The sequence below is a fragment of the Condylura cristata genome, unplaced genomic scaffold, assembly GCF_000260355.1.
Source record: "Condylura cristata isolate star-nosed mole 26May11 unplaced genomic scaffold, ConCri1.0 scaffold00009, whole genome shotgun sequence".
NCBI lineage: Eukaryota > Metazoa > Chordata > Mammalia > Eulipotyphla > Talpidae > Condylura > Condylura cristata.
The window spans coordinates 32888530-32904553 of NW_004567110.1; the positions used below are offsets into that span (position 1 = coordinate 32888530).

General features: G+C 34.9%; 1 protein-coding gene across 2 annotated transcripts in view; it reads left to right on the forward strand.

The window, feature by feature from the left end:
* The first annotated feature begins 4 nt into the window (after positions 1-4).
* LOC101632716 (chromosome unknown open reading frame, human C8orf88) overlaps positions 5-16024 on the forward strand; it is a 39290-nt gene continuing 23270 nt past the window's right edge. The window contains exons 1-3 of one of the 2 annotated variants that reach the window (XM_004679740.2): positions 5-113; positions 5783-5881; positions 7829-7902. In XM_004679740.2, coding sequence (XP_004679797.1) covers positions 5809-5881; positions 7829-7902 — 147 coding nt within the window. In that variant the 5' untranslated portion in view covers positions 5-113; positions 5783-5808. The remainder of the gene's footprint in view (positions 114-5782; positions 5882-7828; positions 7903-16024) is intronic. The other variant, XM_012722801.1, reaches the window with a different exon arrangement.

Below are 16024 nucleotides of genomic sequence, written 5' to 3' on the forward strand. Positions count from 1 at the left end.
GTGCGGACGCGCGGCGGGAGCCGTTCCCCGACGGGCAGCGGGGCGCTCGGCCGCCGCGTCTGGGCTGAGCGTGGCGACGCTGCTGCCCCGAAATCCTCCCAGATCTTGAGGCGGTAGGTAGTCGCGAGGGGGAGCCGCTCGGGAGAGCTGAAGTGGGGACGCGGGGTGGGCGAAGGCGGGTGGGCGCGTCCTCCGGGCTGGACCCCAGGAAGTTTTGGTGAGAGAGACGCTCTGGGGGTCGGGACCCAGCAGTCTCCGCTCCTTCCTTGGCTCCCCAAGCCTCCAAGGTGGGTAGTAGCACTTGTGCAGTGCGGAGGAAGCCCACACCTCTGAAACAAGGTGGCTGGGTAGAAAACCCGAGAGGGACCGCGGACCAAGAGAGTCACAAAAGCTGGAGAGAGATTGAAAACTAGCAAACGACAAAAGGCTCTTCCCGCTCTTCTACCCACCCCTTCTCCAATCCCCCCCTTCGACCCCCCCACCCCCCAACTTAAGGACGCTCGGTCCTCTCTGTCCCAGCTCCTGTTCCGGGTGGTTGGAAAGTTAGTCCTCCATGCCCTGTCCAGATAAATAAGCGGATACTTATATGAAATTATTTAAGAGAAAACCCAGTAAGGGAAAAGAACTAGTGACCACGTGTGGACAATTCGCAGAAGAAAATCAAATGGCTGATGAAAGTATTTCTGAGGCAGTTTCCCCGAATTTACATGTAGCGTATAACGTGTTTTTTTTTTTTTTTTCATTGCGATATCGCGCTGATTGCATATTAGGCTTCAGGTGAGCAGCATAATAATTCACTGTCAAGTTTTTAATTGCTGGCATTTTAGGCAAGTCTGTAGGAGACAGCTGAGTTAGTCACTACAAGCACCACTTACAATGCAGTTTTAATCCCATCTAAATGTTAAGTTCTGAAAGATGCTTAGAGCATCTTAGATAGAGCTCAGCACAGAGGGGGAAAAGGGAGGGAGAGGGTTCTTTTTGGTCACTTATCAAGAGAAGATGGGAAGTAGAAATTATGGTGGAACTTTCTTGGCTTATAGGGGACAATAGAACTTTTGTTTTAATTTTTCCTAAATATGACCGCTAGAGTATGTGTGCTATAGAGTATCTTTAACCACCTAAGTCGTGTTGGTTTATCTCTTCCTCTCAATTTTTTAATATTACTTTTAGTCTGTTTTTATCAGTAGCTACATTTTACTTTCAAGCAGCATTTGGTTTCAAGGAATCCTAACTTTGTAAAGGTGTTATTTTGAAGTTGAAAATAGTATTTGGTTATCATGTGTCAAATAAATATGAATTGGATGAAAGTGTATTCTTCATTTCTTCATAGCTTCTTTAATTTGTATGATCTTAATTGCAGTAGAACATTTTGTACTTTCTACGGAAATCTAGAGGTTAAGTTGGAAATTTATAGTAGCCAGCATCTAAATAGAGTACAAAGTCTGCTGTTTATGCTGTGACCTAAGATTAGTTGCTGCAGGCTGAGGAAAGCACGGTCACCTGTAACTATAGTTAAGTGATTTAATCAGGCTTTTGGGGGCCACTAGACCCTGTGGCTGTCACACCTGCGCCCTTTATCTCGTTAACGTAGGAGTAGCTCCGGAGCGTGGGCGCAGGTAGCCCGTGCCTGATTGTGGGCTCCTGGCGCAATCGTGCGCACCTGAGCCTACAGAGCAGGGCTGTAAGGGCAGCGACACTCAGAGGGATGGACACGGAGAGGCGAGACCATGAAAGAGAGCCAGGGGAGCCCAGAGTAAGAGTAAAGATTTGTGGGGGCCGGCAGTTCCTTCCCCCACTCCCTCATCCCCTGCGGGCCTTGCCTGCCTGCCTCCTGCAAGCCAGCCTCCCTGCCTGTTGTGCCTGGTTCCCTGAGAGCAGGTGAAGCCTGACAAAGACTCACTGAGGGCTCCTGGACTCTCCTTTATCCATCTGCCTGAATCCATAGCGGGCTTGCCATGTGCTTGCTGGCACTAGAGTATCTTCTTCAGTATTTTAGTAAAAATTGTGAATTTAGAAAATAGAGACTATTTGCACATACCCATTTATTAAGGTTACGTGGAAGTGGCCCGTGTTAGACAAGCAATGTCTTCAGAGAATAGTGGATGTCTGTCTTGCCAAGAGACAAATTTAGAGATAATGAACTTAGTAGTCAAAAATTAATTGCTACCGTTATTAGTAGTGTGAACTTCCAGCATGTTTTCTTTTCTGAATCTCAAGTTTGTCATCTGTAAAGTGACTACTTTTTCTTCAATAGTAAAACCTAAGATATAATTAGCTTTGCTAGATTCAGAATAGCAATTACAGTTAAATTTTCTGACTTGAGAGTGAACACACTTGGTCTTTTAAGTTCATTTGTTAATTATGTATAAATTTGAAAATTAAAAAACCTTGTATTCAACACTCATTTCTCAGCATGTATCAATACATCAGAATATCCTTTAAAATATCTATACTACAAAGCTGTATGTTAAAAAGACAACTGTCCTTTACAATAGTTGATATAAATACCACACTTGGTAGTGGTAGTAACTACACAGGAAACTTTTAGCTTTACATTTGTTGAGTGTAGCAGGTTTATAATTTAAGATTGAGATTATTTTATATACAGATTTGTGGTTAGTCTTGGTTATTTTTTAAACTAAGAATAAGGTTTGGTGTGTGGCATCTTGTCCTTCATAGATTACAATCTTGTGATTCAGTTTTGTAATAATGACTTGCCTTTTCCATGAATGATGCTTTATTTAATGCATGATAGTGTCATGTAGTGTGTATGGTAATATCGAACTTACTCTCCGTAACATCAGTCTCTATGTATGCATTGGTTATTTTTAAAAAATCCTACAAAAAGATTAGTCTGGCATAGTCTTTTCTAATTTCCTTAACCAATGTGGTTTATTTATCTGATATTCTTGCTGTAGTTTTCCTACTACAAATTGAAGGAGTAGGTGGTACTAAAAGATCTTGTGTTGTTTAAACATGCCACAAATTCATATAGTAGCTTTATAATTCCCTAACTCTTGAAAATTCCTAGTTTGAAAACTGTGGAATTGCACTGATCATCAATTAGCAATGCCTTTACAACCTACCAATTCAGTTTCAGCTGAGTTGTGAAAAACAAGGTGTGTGCCACCTATTCGCTTGTACTCTAGTCCACTAGTTATTTACAGGAAATGGGTGGAAGCATTATACACATTTGTGTTAGGGTACTAATTTAAATGTTTGTAATTGTTGAAATACCAATTAAAGTTCATTTCAAAGCTAGATAGACATTAAACTAAGAGTTCTGGCTCACTTTTATGCAAACTTAAGGAAAAAGTGCTTAGTTATCATTCATTACCAGCTTTGAAGGAGTATGCTGTTAACATTTGAATTATGTCCATTGGTATTCTTAAATAGTGAAAGCATTTCTTTGGAATTGAAAAGGGAGTATTAAACACTGTTTTATCCTTAGGAAACACTCACCTAGAATAATGATATACTTAAGATCACATGGTTACAATTGTTTCTGAATGTGCTGCCTAAAGTTAAGTGGAGTTTTACTTGTGACTTTGTCTTGATAGGCATTAAATTTGGAAAACTTGTGTCTTGTTTAGTGTCAGATGATTTTAGTTACACTACTTAGGAAGTATTTAAATGTAAAGCTTTCTCTAGTAAAAACTATTGCAGGTCCTAGAATTCAAAATAAGTAAAGTCTAATTTTTTTGGTCGCAAGTAACTCAGTCTAATCAAATAGGTATGTAATATTCTTACTATGGGAAATTGTAGAAAAATTAACAAAATACAATAGGGATCACTGGAAGAACATTAGGAAAGAGAAATTATTATTATTATATTACTATCAACTATTAGGAGCTAGAAAACACCTAATAAACTGTTTTATCACTCCTACTAAACTCCTAATAAACTGTTTCATAACTCCTAATAACTCCTAATAAACTATTTTATTTAACTTTACTTATTGAGACATAAAGATATTTTCTAAGAAGTAGCAATAATTTAACATTGGTCCTGGAGAGCATCAGAGGAAGTGAGGAACTAGTCAGAGGACTTGAATGTATAGCTATTATGGTAAAGGAAAATACATTTTTGAGATCTCCAACTTATAACATCCACTGTGTACTAAATATTTTGTACTGGACACTAGAGATAACTTAGTGATAGAGGTGTGATTTAACAGATAATAGGCGATTTCAACTAGAGCCATGGGTACCATATTGAAGGAGGGCACAAGGGTGCTTTGTAAACACATAAAAAGGGTAATTAATCAGAATTTTTACAGTTCTCCTTGGGTATGGGTGGGTTGAAGCAAGGTGGAATATACAGTGTTGGCCAGAAGCAGGTGCATAGGCATAGTTACTACTCCCTAGGCTCATGGTCTGGGATAAGTTACCTAATTTCCCTAACTCTTAATATATGAAATGAGTTAGAAATAATAAAGCTACCATATATATATGCCAGACATTTTGTTAATATTTTTCAGATTATTTAGTTTTCACATCAAATGTAAGGGGTAAAGGCAATTGATTCCATACAGTTATATAGCTAGGTGGTAGAACCATGATATGGAACCAGTTAGTGCCTAATATATATGTTGTTATATATGTTAAATATCATTACATAGGTAAAAGGTTTACTATGCATGGAACACGGATAATACCTTCTGTTTCTATTCTATGTAACCCAGAAGGTAATGGGGAACTGGAACAGAAGGCAGAAATATGTGTAAAGGGATCATATTTGGAGAGAAAAGAGGTTGATTCACCCATTTGTTCAGCTAGTGCTTATTTTTATCTATATTGTATCTAGTCTGTGTTCTGTTTTAGTGGCAGGAGACTGTAAAGAGAATAAAACAAATATTTTTTCTTCACTTTAAAAGAATGTCATTTTTGCCTATTATGGAACAAGGACAAATCAGCCATATTGTACTCTAACATCTTCTAAATGACATGGTGTAGACTTATTCACTTTGTCCTAGAAATGTTAATGGGGAAGGGAGTATTTATATATATGTGTATATATATTTATATGTGTGCATGTGTGTGTATGGGGAACAAAAAGTAATAGTAGGAATGAAGAAACTAGATTTTATAGCTATTTTAGATAGCAATAGCATGAGCAGATGATGGAGATTGATTATGGTGAGGGTGTTCACATACAGACCTTTAAATTATGGTATCTTTAACTAAGGGTGATCCAAGGAAGTTGGTGATGTCTGTAGGCTTTAGGAGTTATGAGGATGGGTTACTAAGGAGGAAATACTTCAGAGTCAAGGTAATGAACTTTATTTTGGAGATGCTGGAAATTTGAGTTGCCTGTGGTAAAATATAAATGGAAGTATCTTCTATCTTGAGAAAAATAGAATTGTCATTTAAAAGATGGATGATATGTATGCAAATTAGGGCATGTGTATCATGTAGATAGTTCAATTATGGGTATAGATAAAGTAAGAGAACCAAATCCAATTATGGTAGAATCCTTTTATTTAATTGGAGGAAAAGAAAAAAAAAAGACAACCAGCTAAGGAAGTTAGCTGAGATAGCCAAAGAAATAGAAAACCAAAAGAAGAGAGTCAGGGAAGGTAAGGGAAGGCAGTGTTTTAGAGAGGGAAAGCTCAATTTTGAAAGATGCTATATAGGCATATTGTCATAATGCTGCTTTTGTGTTTGTTTTCCACCCTAACTTTAAAAATAGGTCTTTTCCAATAAATGGTATGACTGTTATGTGTTAAAGCATTTTGATTACCTTGTCCAAAACGTAACAGATTTGTTTTTCCCTCTGAAAGTATGGAACCTCAAGGTCTTTCTGATAATGGAAACCAAAAAATTGATTGGTAAACCACTTCAACCAGCAAGACCTGCTCGTCATCTGACTTCTCCTCCTGGTGAGTAATTTAGGGTATTTGTTTTAAAATATTAGTTAATGGCTAATTAGAATTTGAATGGCTAAATTATGTGCACAGTAATTGTTTATGCTAGATAATTAAAAAATAATGAAAAATGATGATCCCCCTTCTATTTGAGGAATTTAAGTTTTAGCAAAAAAAAAAAGGAATCTTAATAGTCTACTAGACCAACAAAAGTAGGAAGAATAAATCTTGACTTAAAGTAAATTTGTATAGTTTTCATAGTTTCATGCCTCATGCCTCATTAATCAGCTATTGCTCATAATCATAATACAAATTGTGCCCTATGATTATGATCGCCATAGAGCAGTTACATGGACAGAATTAGCATAAATATATATAATTGTGAAAAAAAATGATTAGCTCAAAAGAACACAATTTAGGATTACTCTTTAGCTGGAACATATCTAAATTAGGAAACCTAAACAAAATTCTAAAATTAAATATTCTTTTTTGCCTATAATTTTTTTACAAAATCTTGAAATACATGGTATGTAACTATTACATTGGAATATTTAATTTATTGTTACAGTGGCTTGTTTAGTCTAACTTAGATGATATATATGTAGCTTATTTAAATTCTAGTTCATGTGTTCCACTAATAACTGGCTTCTTAGGAAAATCTAGCCATTTTATTAGTTGTAAAGATGAAGCAGAAAAAAATAGAAATGATGCCAATTTTTCGGTTATCCATTTGTTCATCCATCTTTGGGTCCTACGAGGAAGATTATCTCTATTTGGATCATGTTTGCTCTGAAGTTGGTGATTTAGGATCGACAAATTGATTAATGGATATTCTGAACCATAAGTTAGTAATGCTGATCACATATCCTGTTGCATTGAAGAAGCAGAGTTGTGTAGGGTGAAGTCTCAAATTTTATGCTAGAGGGAAAGCAATAAGCTATTAACAGAGCTCCTTTCTGTGACCATTCTTTTTATTTATGTATGTATACGGAACTGGTGTATGGGCCAGAGGTGCAGGGGCAGTGAGAAGATTCACCAGAGACAGAGTGGGGAGCAGAACAGGCAGATTGACAAGTACACTGCAGAGGGGAGCAGCAGGCAAGATAAGAGAAGTCTGCTGCGCCATGTGGGTCAGCTCCCTGGCCTGGGATCTGCTACTAACTTCGCAGTGCTGTGCTCCAACCACATTCCTCTCTCTTTCAATTCATACAGATTCAGTTTTTCACTAATGTTTCCTTCTAGGACTAAAATGGGGTTGGATGGGCAAATAGCCCTGATCTTATTTGTATCCTCTTAAGATCCAATCAGGAGTGGCCCTCCTTGGTGGCACAGCGGGTTAAAGCACAGCACTAAGAAGCTAAAGCCACTTCTGCATGAGTTCGATTCCCACCTGCCCCGGAGCAGTGTACTTCGTCTATCTGCCTGTTCTGCTCCCCACTCTGTCTCTGGTGAAGACTCTCGCCGCCCCTGAGCCTCTGGCCTGTACCAGTTCTGTATGCACAAATAAACCTTTTTTTAAAAAAAAATTCAATCAGGAGTAAGGTTTTATTAGGTAGATAAGTTGAGTAAATCAGAAATTAATTTTGCCATTCTCAGCAAAACTTCATACCTGCTGGCCATCTCATGTTCTCAACGAAATCTTTTTCTCAGGACTGATGTTAAATTACCTTCTTTGTGAAACTTCTGTAGTATCTTCTCTGTACCTCTCATTTAAGTTATTTTTGAAATAATTATTACTTATTAATGTTGTTTTTTAGTGTACTATGAGCTCTTTTATCTCTGACTTTTTACTAACACAGTGGCTAACTTTCCAGACGGTTAAATAAATTTTGGGTAAATGAACCATCAGAAACATTTTAAAGTACGGCCTAGAATATCCTGGAATAGCTAGCATTTTGGGATAGTATTATATATTTATTAAGTCATGCATATTTAAAATTGTAATTTTTTTCCTCTTAACAGGAGTGGTCTTCCCTTTCAACTTTCAAAACGAATATCCATGCAACACCCAGTGCTTACAAAGTGGAGTTAGCAGAGTAAGTCTTACAGTGGCTAATAAGCCTTTCCACACTAAAAAGTATTATTTGTTACATGAATTTTCTGTGTCAGATACTATGCTCATCACTGCTTTATATACATTTTTAAAAGTTGTAATATAGTTCAAGTATACATTAAAGTGAACGAAACCTCATTGTACCTGTTGTCCACCATTTTCATATCTAAACATTGTGCTATATTTGTTTCAGAAGATTTTAAAGAACCTTACAGATATATCCCTGATGTATACCATCACCATCCCATTTCCTACTAACCTTTCTCCAAAGTAGTAATCCTCAATTTTATTGTTTCTGTGAGTGTTAGTATACTGTAATTATACTACACTTTACTATAACAAATAGAATGGTTCTAACTATTTCATAGTACTATGTAAATAGTATCATACATGTTTGCCAGTTTTTTCATTTAGATTTACATTTTAAAATTTCTAATCTAAAATTTTTTTACTAATATAGTCAAAGTTTAAAATTCAGAACATACAAATGGCAGTTAATGAAAAATTTTCCTCTACTCTCTAATCCCCAGTTACCAGTTCCTTTGAACAGAAGTAACAATTGAAGAGTTTCTTATCTACATACTTTCAACAATAGATTATGCATGTCCAAGCATAAACATATCCCTAAATGAAATACTAGACCACTTAACATAAAAAAGCAGTTGTATATATGCCAATATAGAAGAAGAATTACATAAATTTACATTTTCCACTTCTGTTTAAGGGTTAGGCTATCCCAGGTTATTCCAGGCCCTATTTTAAAAGTTTCTGATAGTTCATTTATTAAAGATTTATTCAACCCTATGGAATGCTAGCCACTGTTTTAGGGGGTATTCATTACAATGCATCAGTTTGTTACTTTTTTTGTATATTTGAGAAGTATAATTTGAATAGATTTACTGTATTAAAAGATAATTCCATCTACAGCATTATTAGGTACTGCCAAATTGCTCTCCAATATGATTTGTAAGAGATTTGATTTTTCTGTACTCTTAATCTTGTTATTATTAGACCTTTTCTTGTTTAACAGGAATTTCCCTTTTTTTGTTGGTTTTACTTTTTAATTCTCTATTGTGTCTTGAAGTGGAACATCTTTCATATGTTAGATTAGACCACTTGCCAACCTACATAATTTTCTCATTTTCCTTGGGTTGTCGTTTATTTCTTGATATATGTTCCTTTAAAATGTATTCTGGATTCCAGTTATTGCTGTTAAGTTTACAGCAAATATTTTCTTTGCTAAGAGTTGTTTTGTGAGAGATTGGTTTAATTTTTATAGTACTTTTATTTGGAAGTTTTAAATCTCAATGTAATCATATAACAATATTTTTCTTGGTGATTTTATTTTTTGGGACATTGTTTATATGTCTATCAAAAAACAAAAGGTTTTCTGAAATATTTTTCCAGATGCTTTACAATTTTGCTTTTGCATTTAGATGTATTATCTACATTAAGCTGATTATCTTTTTGTATGAGAAATGTAATTTTTCCATACAGACCAACATTTGTAAAGCATAATTGAAAAATTATTATTTTTCACACAGATTTGTCCCATCTTAGTATTTTATAATAAGCTTTCATATAAACAGGATCTCTTTCTAGGGTTTTAATTCTGTTCCACTGATCTGTTTGTATCTCTATGCAAATTATATCTTTAGTTGCTCTTGCATTGTAATGAATTTAGTAAAATGTTTTATTTGTTCAGCAGCCAACATTTTCCTAACTAATGCAGGGGTAATGTTCAACTCTGAAATCGTTGACTCTCTTCTAGATTCTTTACATTTATAAATTGCCATTTATAAATTGCCAATTTCATAGAAAGATCAAATTATGCAATTAAATTTACTTTGCAAAGGGATTTAAAGACAGTTTTGGGAAAGGTGAAATGCCCTATGGGGTTGGCTACATAGGGCATATGTACCTAAAAACTATATTATGCCTCATAAAAGTTCATACAGTGTTTTAAACCAACTTTTGAGACATCATTTACATAGTGAAATGAAATATCTTTAAAAATCCCTTTGCAGTTATTCACCATCCCCATTTCCACAAATTCTAATGCTCTCTCCTGTTCCAGCCATCCACTTATTTGCTTTCTGTAACTATGAATTAACTTTGATTATTATAGAATTTCAGATAAATTGTATCATATTGGATATTTTTGCTCAGCATAATGTTTTTGGAATTTTTCCATGGTGCTATGAATATAAGCAGTTGGTTTCTTTCTCGTGTGAATAGTATAAGTAGTCTGATATGTGAATATAGCATAATGTTTATCAGACTGTATCCATCCAGTTTTTGGATAGTCTATATAATATTACTATAGATGGTTGTGTGAAATCTTTGAGTGAACATACAATACCCAGAAGTGGAATTGACTAGGTAACTGTATTTTATATTTTCATTTTCCTAAAGATTAATGAGATTGAGCTGCTCACCTAGAATTTATTTACATCTGTGTCTTTGTTCTTCTTTGATGAAATATATATTCAAATCATTTGTTTTTAATATACTACTTACTGAATCATGTTTGTTAAGAAACAGTTTATAATAATGCATGAATTTATTTTTAAACCATCATATCTTTGATTTATATGTCATCTTTTTTTTCCCCATCTTTATTGTGATCAAATTGACACAGGACTTTGAGTTAAGATGTACAGTGTGATAATTTGATAGAGATCATATATTATGAGATGTTTGCCACAGTGAATTTAGTTAAACCATCCTGTATTTCTCATAATTATTACTTTATCGTTAAGGTGAAAACATTTAAGATTACTCTAAAACATTTTTAGTATGCAACACAGTATTAACTATTGTAAGATACTGTACATTAGATTCCCAATGTCTGTCAGCACCACATTTCATAGACTACTGTAAGCTTTTTGAACAGTCTTGAATTTGAGCAGTGAAAGTTCACTAACTATTCTTTTCAAAAATTGACTTGGCTATTCTAGGTAAGTTTTAAATGGACTTGTCAATTTCTACAAGAAAAAATTACTCGAATTATAATTGAGTTTACAGATTATTATGAGAATTAACATCTTAACATTACTGAGTCTTCTGATACATGAACATAGCTCTCCATGCTTTGTATTTTCTAACATGGGGGTTCTTGAACATCTTTTATAATATTTCACATTTTGATATTCTTGTATTACTTTTTCTTAATTTTATCCTCCATATATTGGTTGCTTAAAAATCAGAAATGCTGATTTTTATATATTGATCTTGTAAACTCATTTATTAGATCTCGTCGCTGTTTTTGGTAGAATTTTGCTCCCATTTTTGCTCAATTTTAATAATTTTACTTTGTGCTATAAATACCTGCTTCCAGGTGTTCTTTTTAAAATTAAAAATAAAAGAATTGTATGTTACTTTCATTTACTCCATTTCTAGCACTCTTAATTTCTTTTCATAGATTTCTTTTTATAAATCTATGTTTCTGTTTTGCATTATTATCTTTCTGCCTGAACAGCTTTTAGCCCCTGTGTTTTTATTACTATCTCATAACAAAGCACTTGTAAACTTAATGTAGTGATGTCTGTATCTTTTATGGTTCTGCTGGCTAACTGGGCTCAGATTGCCATTTCTTACATTAGTTCAGTTATATATTAATAATTACAGTTAAATAGCACCTAAAGACTGAATGTGACTTACTCAGTTGGCAGTTGATGCTCATTATAAGCTTGGAGTTCAGTTACTCCTATAGATTTAAGGGAATGCTATAAATGACTTTTCCAATTAATTGAACTTCCCACAGCATTTTTTTCAATATTACACTATTCTTCCTTTTTGTACAATGTATGCTTTCTCTCAGTGTAGTCCCCATAAAAGTCCCACCACCAGTTTACCCGTGCACCATCACCATAGTCCCTTGTGTGCTTTCCTCTTTTGATCCCTTCCCTTCCTCCTCCTACAGAATGGCTATGATTTACATTTGCCTGTTAATTTTGTTTTTTAATTTATTATTCTTTTCCTGTCCCTGTATTTGGTTTCCCTTCATTCCTCCTATAAATGAAACCATCCAATATTTTTCTTTCTTTCTGGTTCATATCACTTACCATAGCCATTTCATCTTTATCCCTGTTGCTGCGAATGGCATATGTTTATCTTGATCATTAATATTCCACTGTGTATATATACCACATCTTCTTGATCCAGTCATCTATTTTTGGGCATTTGAGTTGCTTCCATTGCTTACCTATTGAAAAAAGTGCTGCAATAAACAGGGGTGCAAGTATCATTTTGAATAAATGTTTTTTGTGTCCTTTAGGTAGATTGCTAGGAGTGGAATTGCTGGGTCATATGGAAATGTCATTTTTACAAAATAATACAATAGTTTATTTTTGCATCATTTTGTGCCTTTTCCAATCTCAGTTGTAATCCCCATGGGCTTCCCATCACCAAATCACCCATGTGCCATCACCATAGTCCAGTGCACTTCTCCCCCCTCCCACACCCCATTTTTGATCCCATTCCCCTCTCCACCCTGGTAAAATATCTCCGATATATAGTTGTTCATTATTATTTTCTCCCCTAGTCTTTTATACTCCTGAAATGAGTGAAACCATCTGCTATTTTCCCTTTTCTTTCTGGCTTATTTCACTAAGCATGATCCCTTCCAGCTCCATCCACGTTGCTGCAAAAGGCATGTGTTTATCTTTTTTTATTGCTGAGTAATATTACATTGTGTATATGTACCACATACTTTTTAATTCAGTCATCTACTTTTGGGCATTTGGGTTGATTCCATGTCTTTCCTTTTGTAAATAAAGCAGCAATAAACATGGGGATGCAGGTGTCTTTTTGAGTCAGTGTTTGTGTCTTTTGGGTAGATACCTAGGAGTGGGATTGCTGGGTCATATGGAAGCTCCATTTTTAGCAGCTTGAGAAACCTCCAAACAGCTTTCCATAATGGTTGTACTAATTTGCATTCCCACCAGCAGTTCAGGAGAGTTCCTTTTTCTCCTCATCCTCGCCAACAGTTGTTGTTGCCAGTTTTAAGATGTACCATTCTCACTGGTGTGAGGTGGTATTTCATTGTGGTTTTAATTTGCATCTCCTTATTACAAGTGATGTTGAACATTTTTTCATATGCTTGTTGGCCATCTGCATTTCCTCTTTGGAGAAGTATCTTTTTAGCTCTTCTGCCCATTTTTTGATGGGGGTTGTTTACATTATTTTTGTTGAGTTTCATCAGTTCTTTGTATATCTTTGTGATCAATCCTTTATTGCTAGTTTTGTATGAGAAAAAATTTTTCTCAATTGGTAGGATGTTTGTTTTTGTAATGTCTCTTTTGCTGTACAGAAGCTCTTTAACTTGATGTAGTCCCATCTGTTTATCCTTTCCTTCACTATTGTTGCATTGGATGCTGTTTCTTCAAATATGTTACTGAAGTGTATGTTATGTTATGTAGTGTTTTGCCCATCTTTGCTTCCAGGTATTTTATGGTTTCCATTCTTATGTCTAAGTCTTTAATCCACTTCGAGTTGGTTTTTGTGCATGGTGCAAGATAGTGATCTAGTTTGTTTGCATGTAGTTTCCCAGCACCATTTGTTGAACAAACTTTCTTTGCTCCATTGTATCTTCATTGATCCTTTGTCATAACCTGTGGGTTTATATCTGAGTTTTCTATTCGAATCCACTGGTCTGTGTGTCTGTTCTTGTTCCAGTACCATGCAGTTTTGATTATTATGGCTTTGTAGGATAGCTTGAAATTTGGGATTGTGATGACTCCATTCTCTTTCTTTTTAGTCATGAGAGTTTTGGCTATTTGAGGTCTTTTGTGGTTCCATATGAATCTCATCAACATTTGTTCTATTTCTATGAAGAAAGTCATTGAGACTTTTATTGGAATAGCATTAAATCTGTATATTGCTTTTGGTAGGATGGCCATTTTGATGATGTTAATTTCCCAGAACCATGAGCAAGAGATGCCTTGCCATTTCTTGGTGTCCTCTTGTATTTCTTTTAACAGTGTTTTATAGTTTTCTTTGTATAGGTCTTTTACCTCTTTTGTTAGGTTGATTCCCAGGTATTTGATTCTTTTTGTTTTAATTGAAAAGGGGATTTTTTTTTATTTCCACTTCTTCTGATTGGTTGATTGTGCATAAGAAGGCCTCTGACTTTTATTTTATATCCTGCTACTTTACTAAACTGGTTGTTTTAATTAGTTTATCTATAGAATGGAAACTCCGTTTTTAGTAGTTTGAGGAACCTCCACACAGCTTCCCATATTGGTTGGACCAGTTTGCATTTCCACCAGCAGTGTAGGAGGGTTCCTTTTTTTCTGTATCCTTACCAAGATTTGTTGTTTTTCCAGTTTTGTTTTTTTAGTATTTGCCATTCTCACTGGTATAAGATAGTATCTCATAGTGGTTTTGATTTGCATTTCCCTGCTTATAAGCTTATAATATTTTTCATACACTTGTTGGCCATTTGCATTTCCTCTTGGAGAAGTATCTTTTTAGCTCTTCTGTCCATTTGAACTCTTGCATCAGCTCTTTGTTGATCCTTGTAATGAGTCCCTTAGCATTTGTATTATGTACAAAATCTTCTTCCAATCAATAGATTCTCTCTTTGTTTTGGTTAATGTCTCTCTTGATGTACAGAAGCTTTTTAGTTCTATGTAATCCCACCTGTTCACCTTTTTCTTTACTTTCTTTACTCTGGGGGAAATGTATCTTTAAAGATGTTACTGAGATATGTATGTCATGTAGTGTTTTGCCTATATTTTATATGTATAGGCAGCTTTTATGTCCCATTCTTTAATCAATTTTGAGTTGGTTTTGTGCATGGTATGTGTTAGTAGTCTAGCTTCATTATATTGCATGTAGCAGTCCAGCACCATTTATTCAACAAACTGTCCTTATTTCATTGCATATTCTTTACTCCTTTGTCACAGTTTAATTGTCCATAAATGCATGGGTCTATTTCTGGATTTTCTATTAGATTCCAGTGGTCTGTCTGTTTTTGTTCCAGTTCCATACAATTTTAATTATTATGGCTTTGTAGTATATTTTGAAGTCTGGGAGTGTGATGGCTATTCAAGATATTTTGTAGTTCCATGTGAATTTCATCAATATTTATCCCATTTCTTTGAAGAATGTCATTGAAATTTTTATTGTCATAGTGTTGAATCTGTAAATTGTTTTTAGTAGGATGGCCATTTTAATAGTGTTTATTCTTTTGATCTGTGAACAGGGGATATCTTCCCACTTCTTTTTTGTGTGTGTCTTCTATTTCTTTTAACAATGTTTTATAATTTTCTTTGTATAGGTCCTCATCTCTTTTGTTAGGTTTATTCCAAAGTATTTGATTTTTGTTTTAATTGTGAAAGAAATGGTTTTCTTGGTTTCTTCTTAAGATTGATTGATGTTGTATAGGAAGGCTACTGACTTTTGTGTGTTGTATTTGTATCCTCCAACTTTACAAGCCAGTTGATTATTTTGAGTAGTTTTTCTGTGAAATTTTTAGGGCTCTCTATGTATATTATATCAACCTCTACCTGTCTGTCTGTCTGTCTCTGTCCCCCTCCCTCTATTTCTCTCCCCTCCCCCCCACACCATTTTTGGATAGGACTTCTAGTATTATATTGAGAAACAGTGATGAACAAGCGTTGTCTTGTTCCAGATTGTAAGGGAAAGGCTTTCAGCTTTTCACTATTGACAAAGATAGTTGACTATGGGTTTGTCGTATATGGCCTTTATTATGTTAAGTTATGTTTCTTCTATCCCAGGATTTTTGAGGGCCTTCATCATAAACTGATGTTGTTCTGATCATATGGTTTTTATTTTTCTTCTTGTTGATGTATTGAATTGCATTAATTGATTATTGGATGTTCAGCCATCCTTGTGCCACTGTATTAAATCCTACATGGTCATGCTGAATTACCTTTTTTATGCATTATTAGATTCTGTTAGCTAGGATTTTATTGAGGATTTTGCATTAGAAAGATTGGCCAGTTTTAATTTTTGTGTGTTTTCCTTGTATTAGTATTATGTTGGCTTCATTAAATGTTTTTGGTAATATTCCTTCTCAATTTTTTGAAAGAGTTTGTGTAGGATAGATTCTAGTTCATTTCTGATGTTTGGTAGAA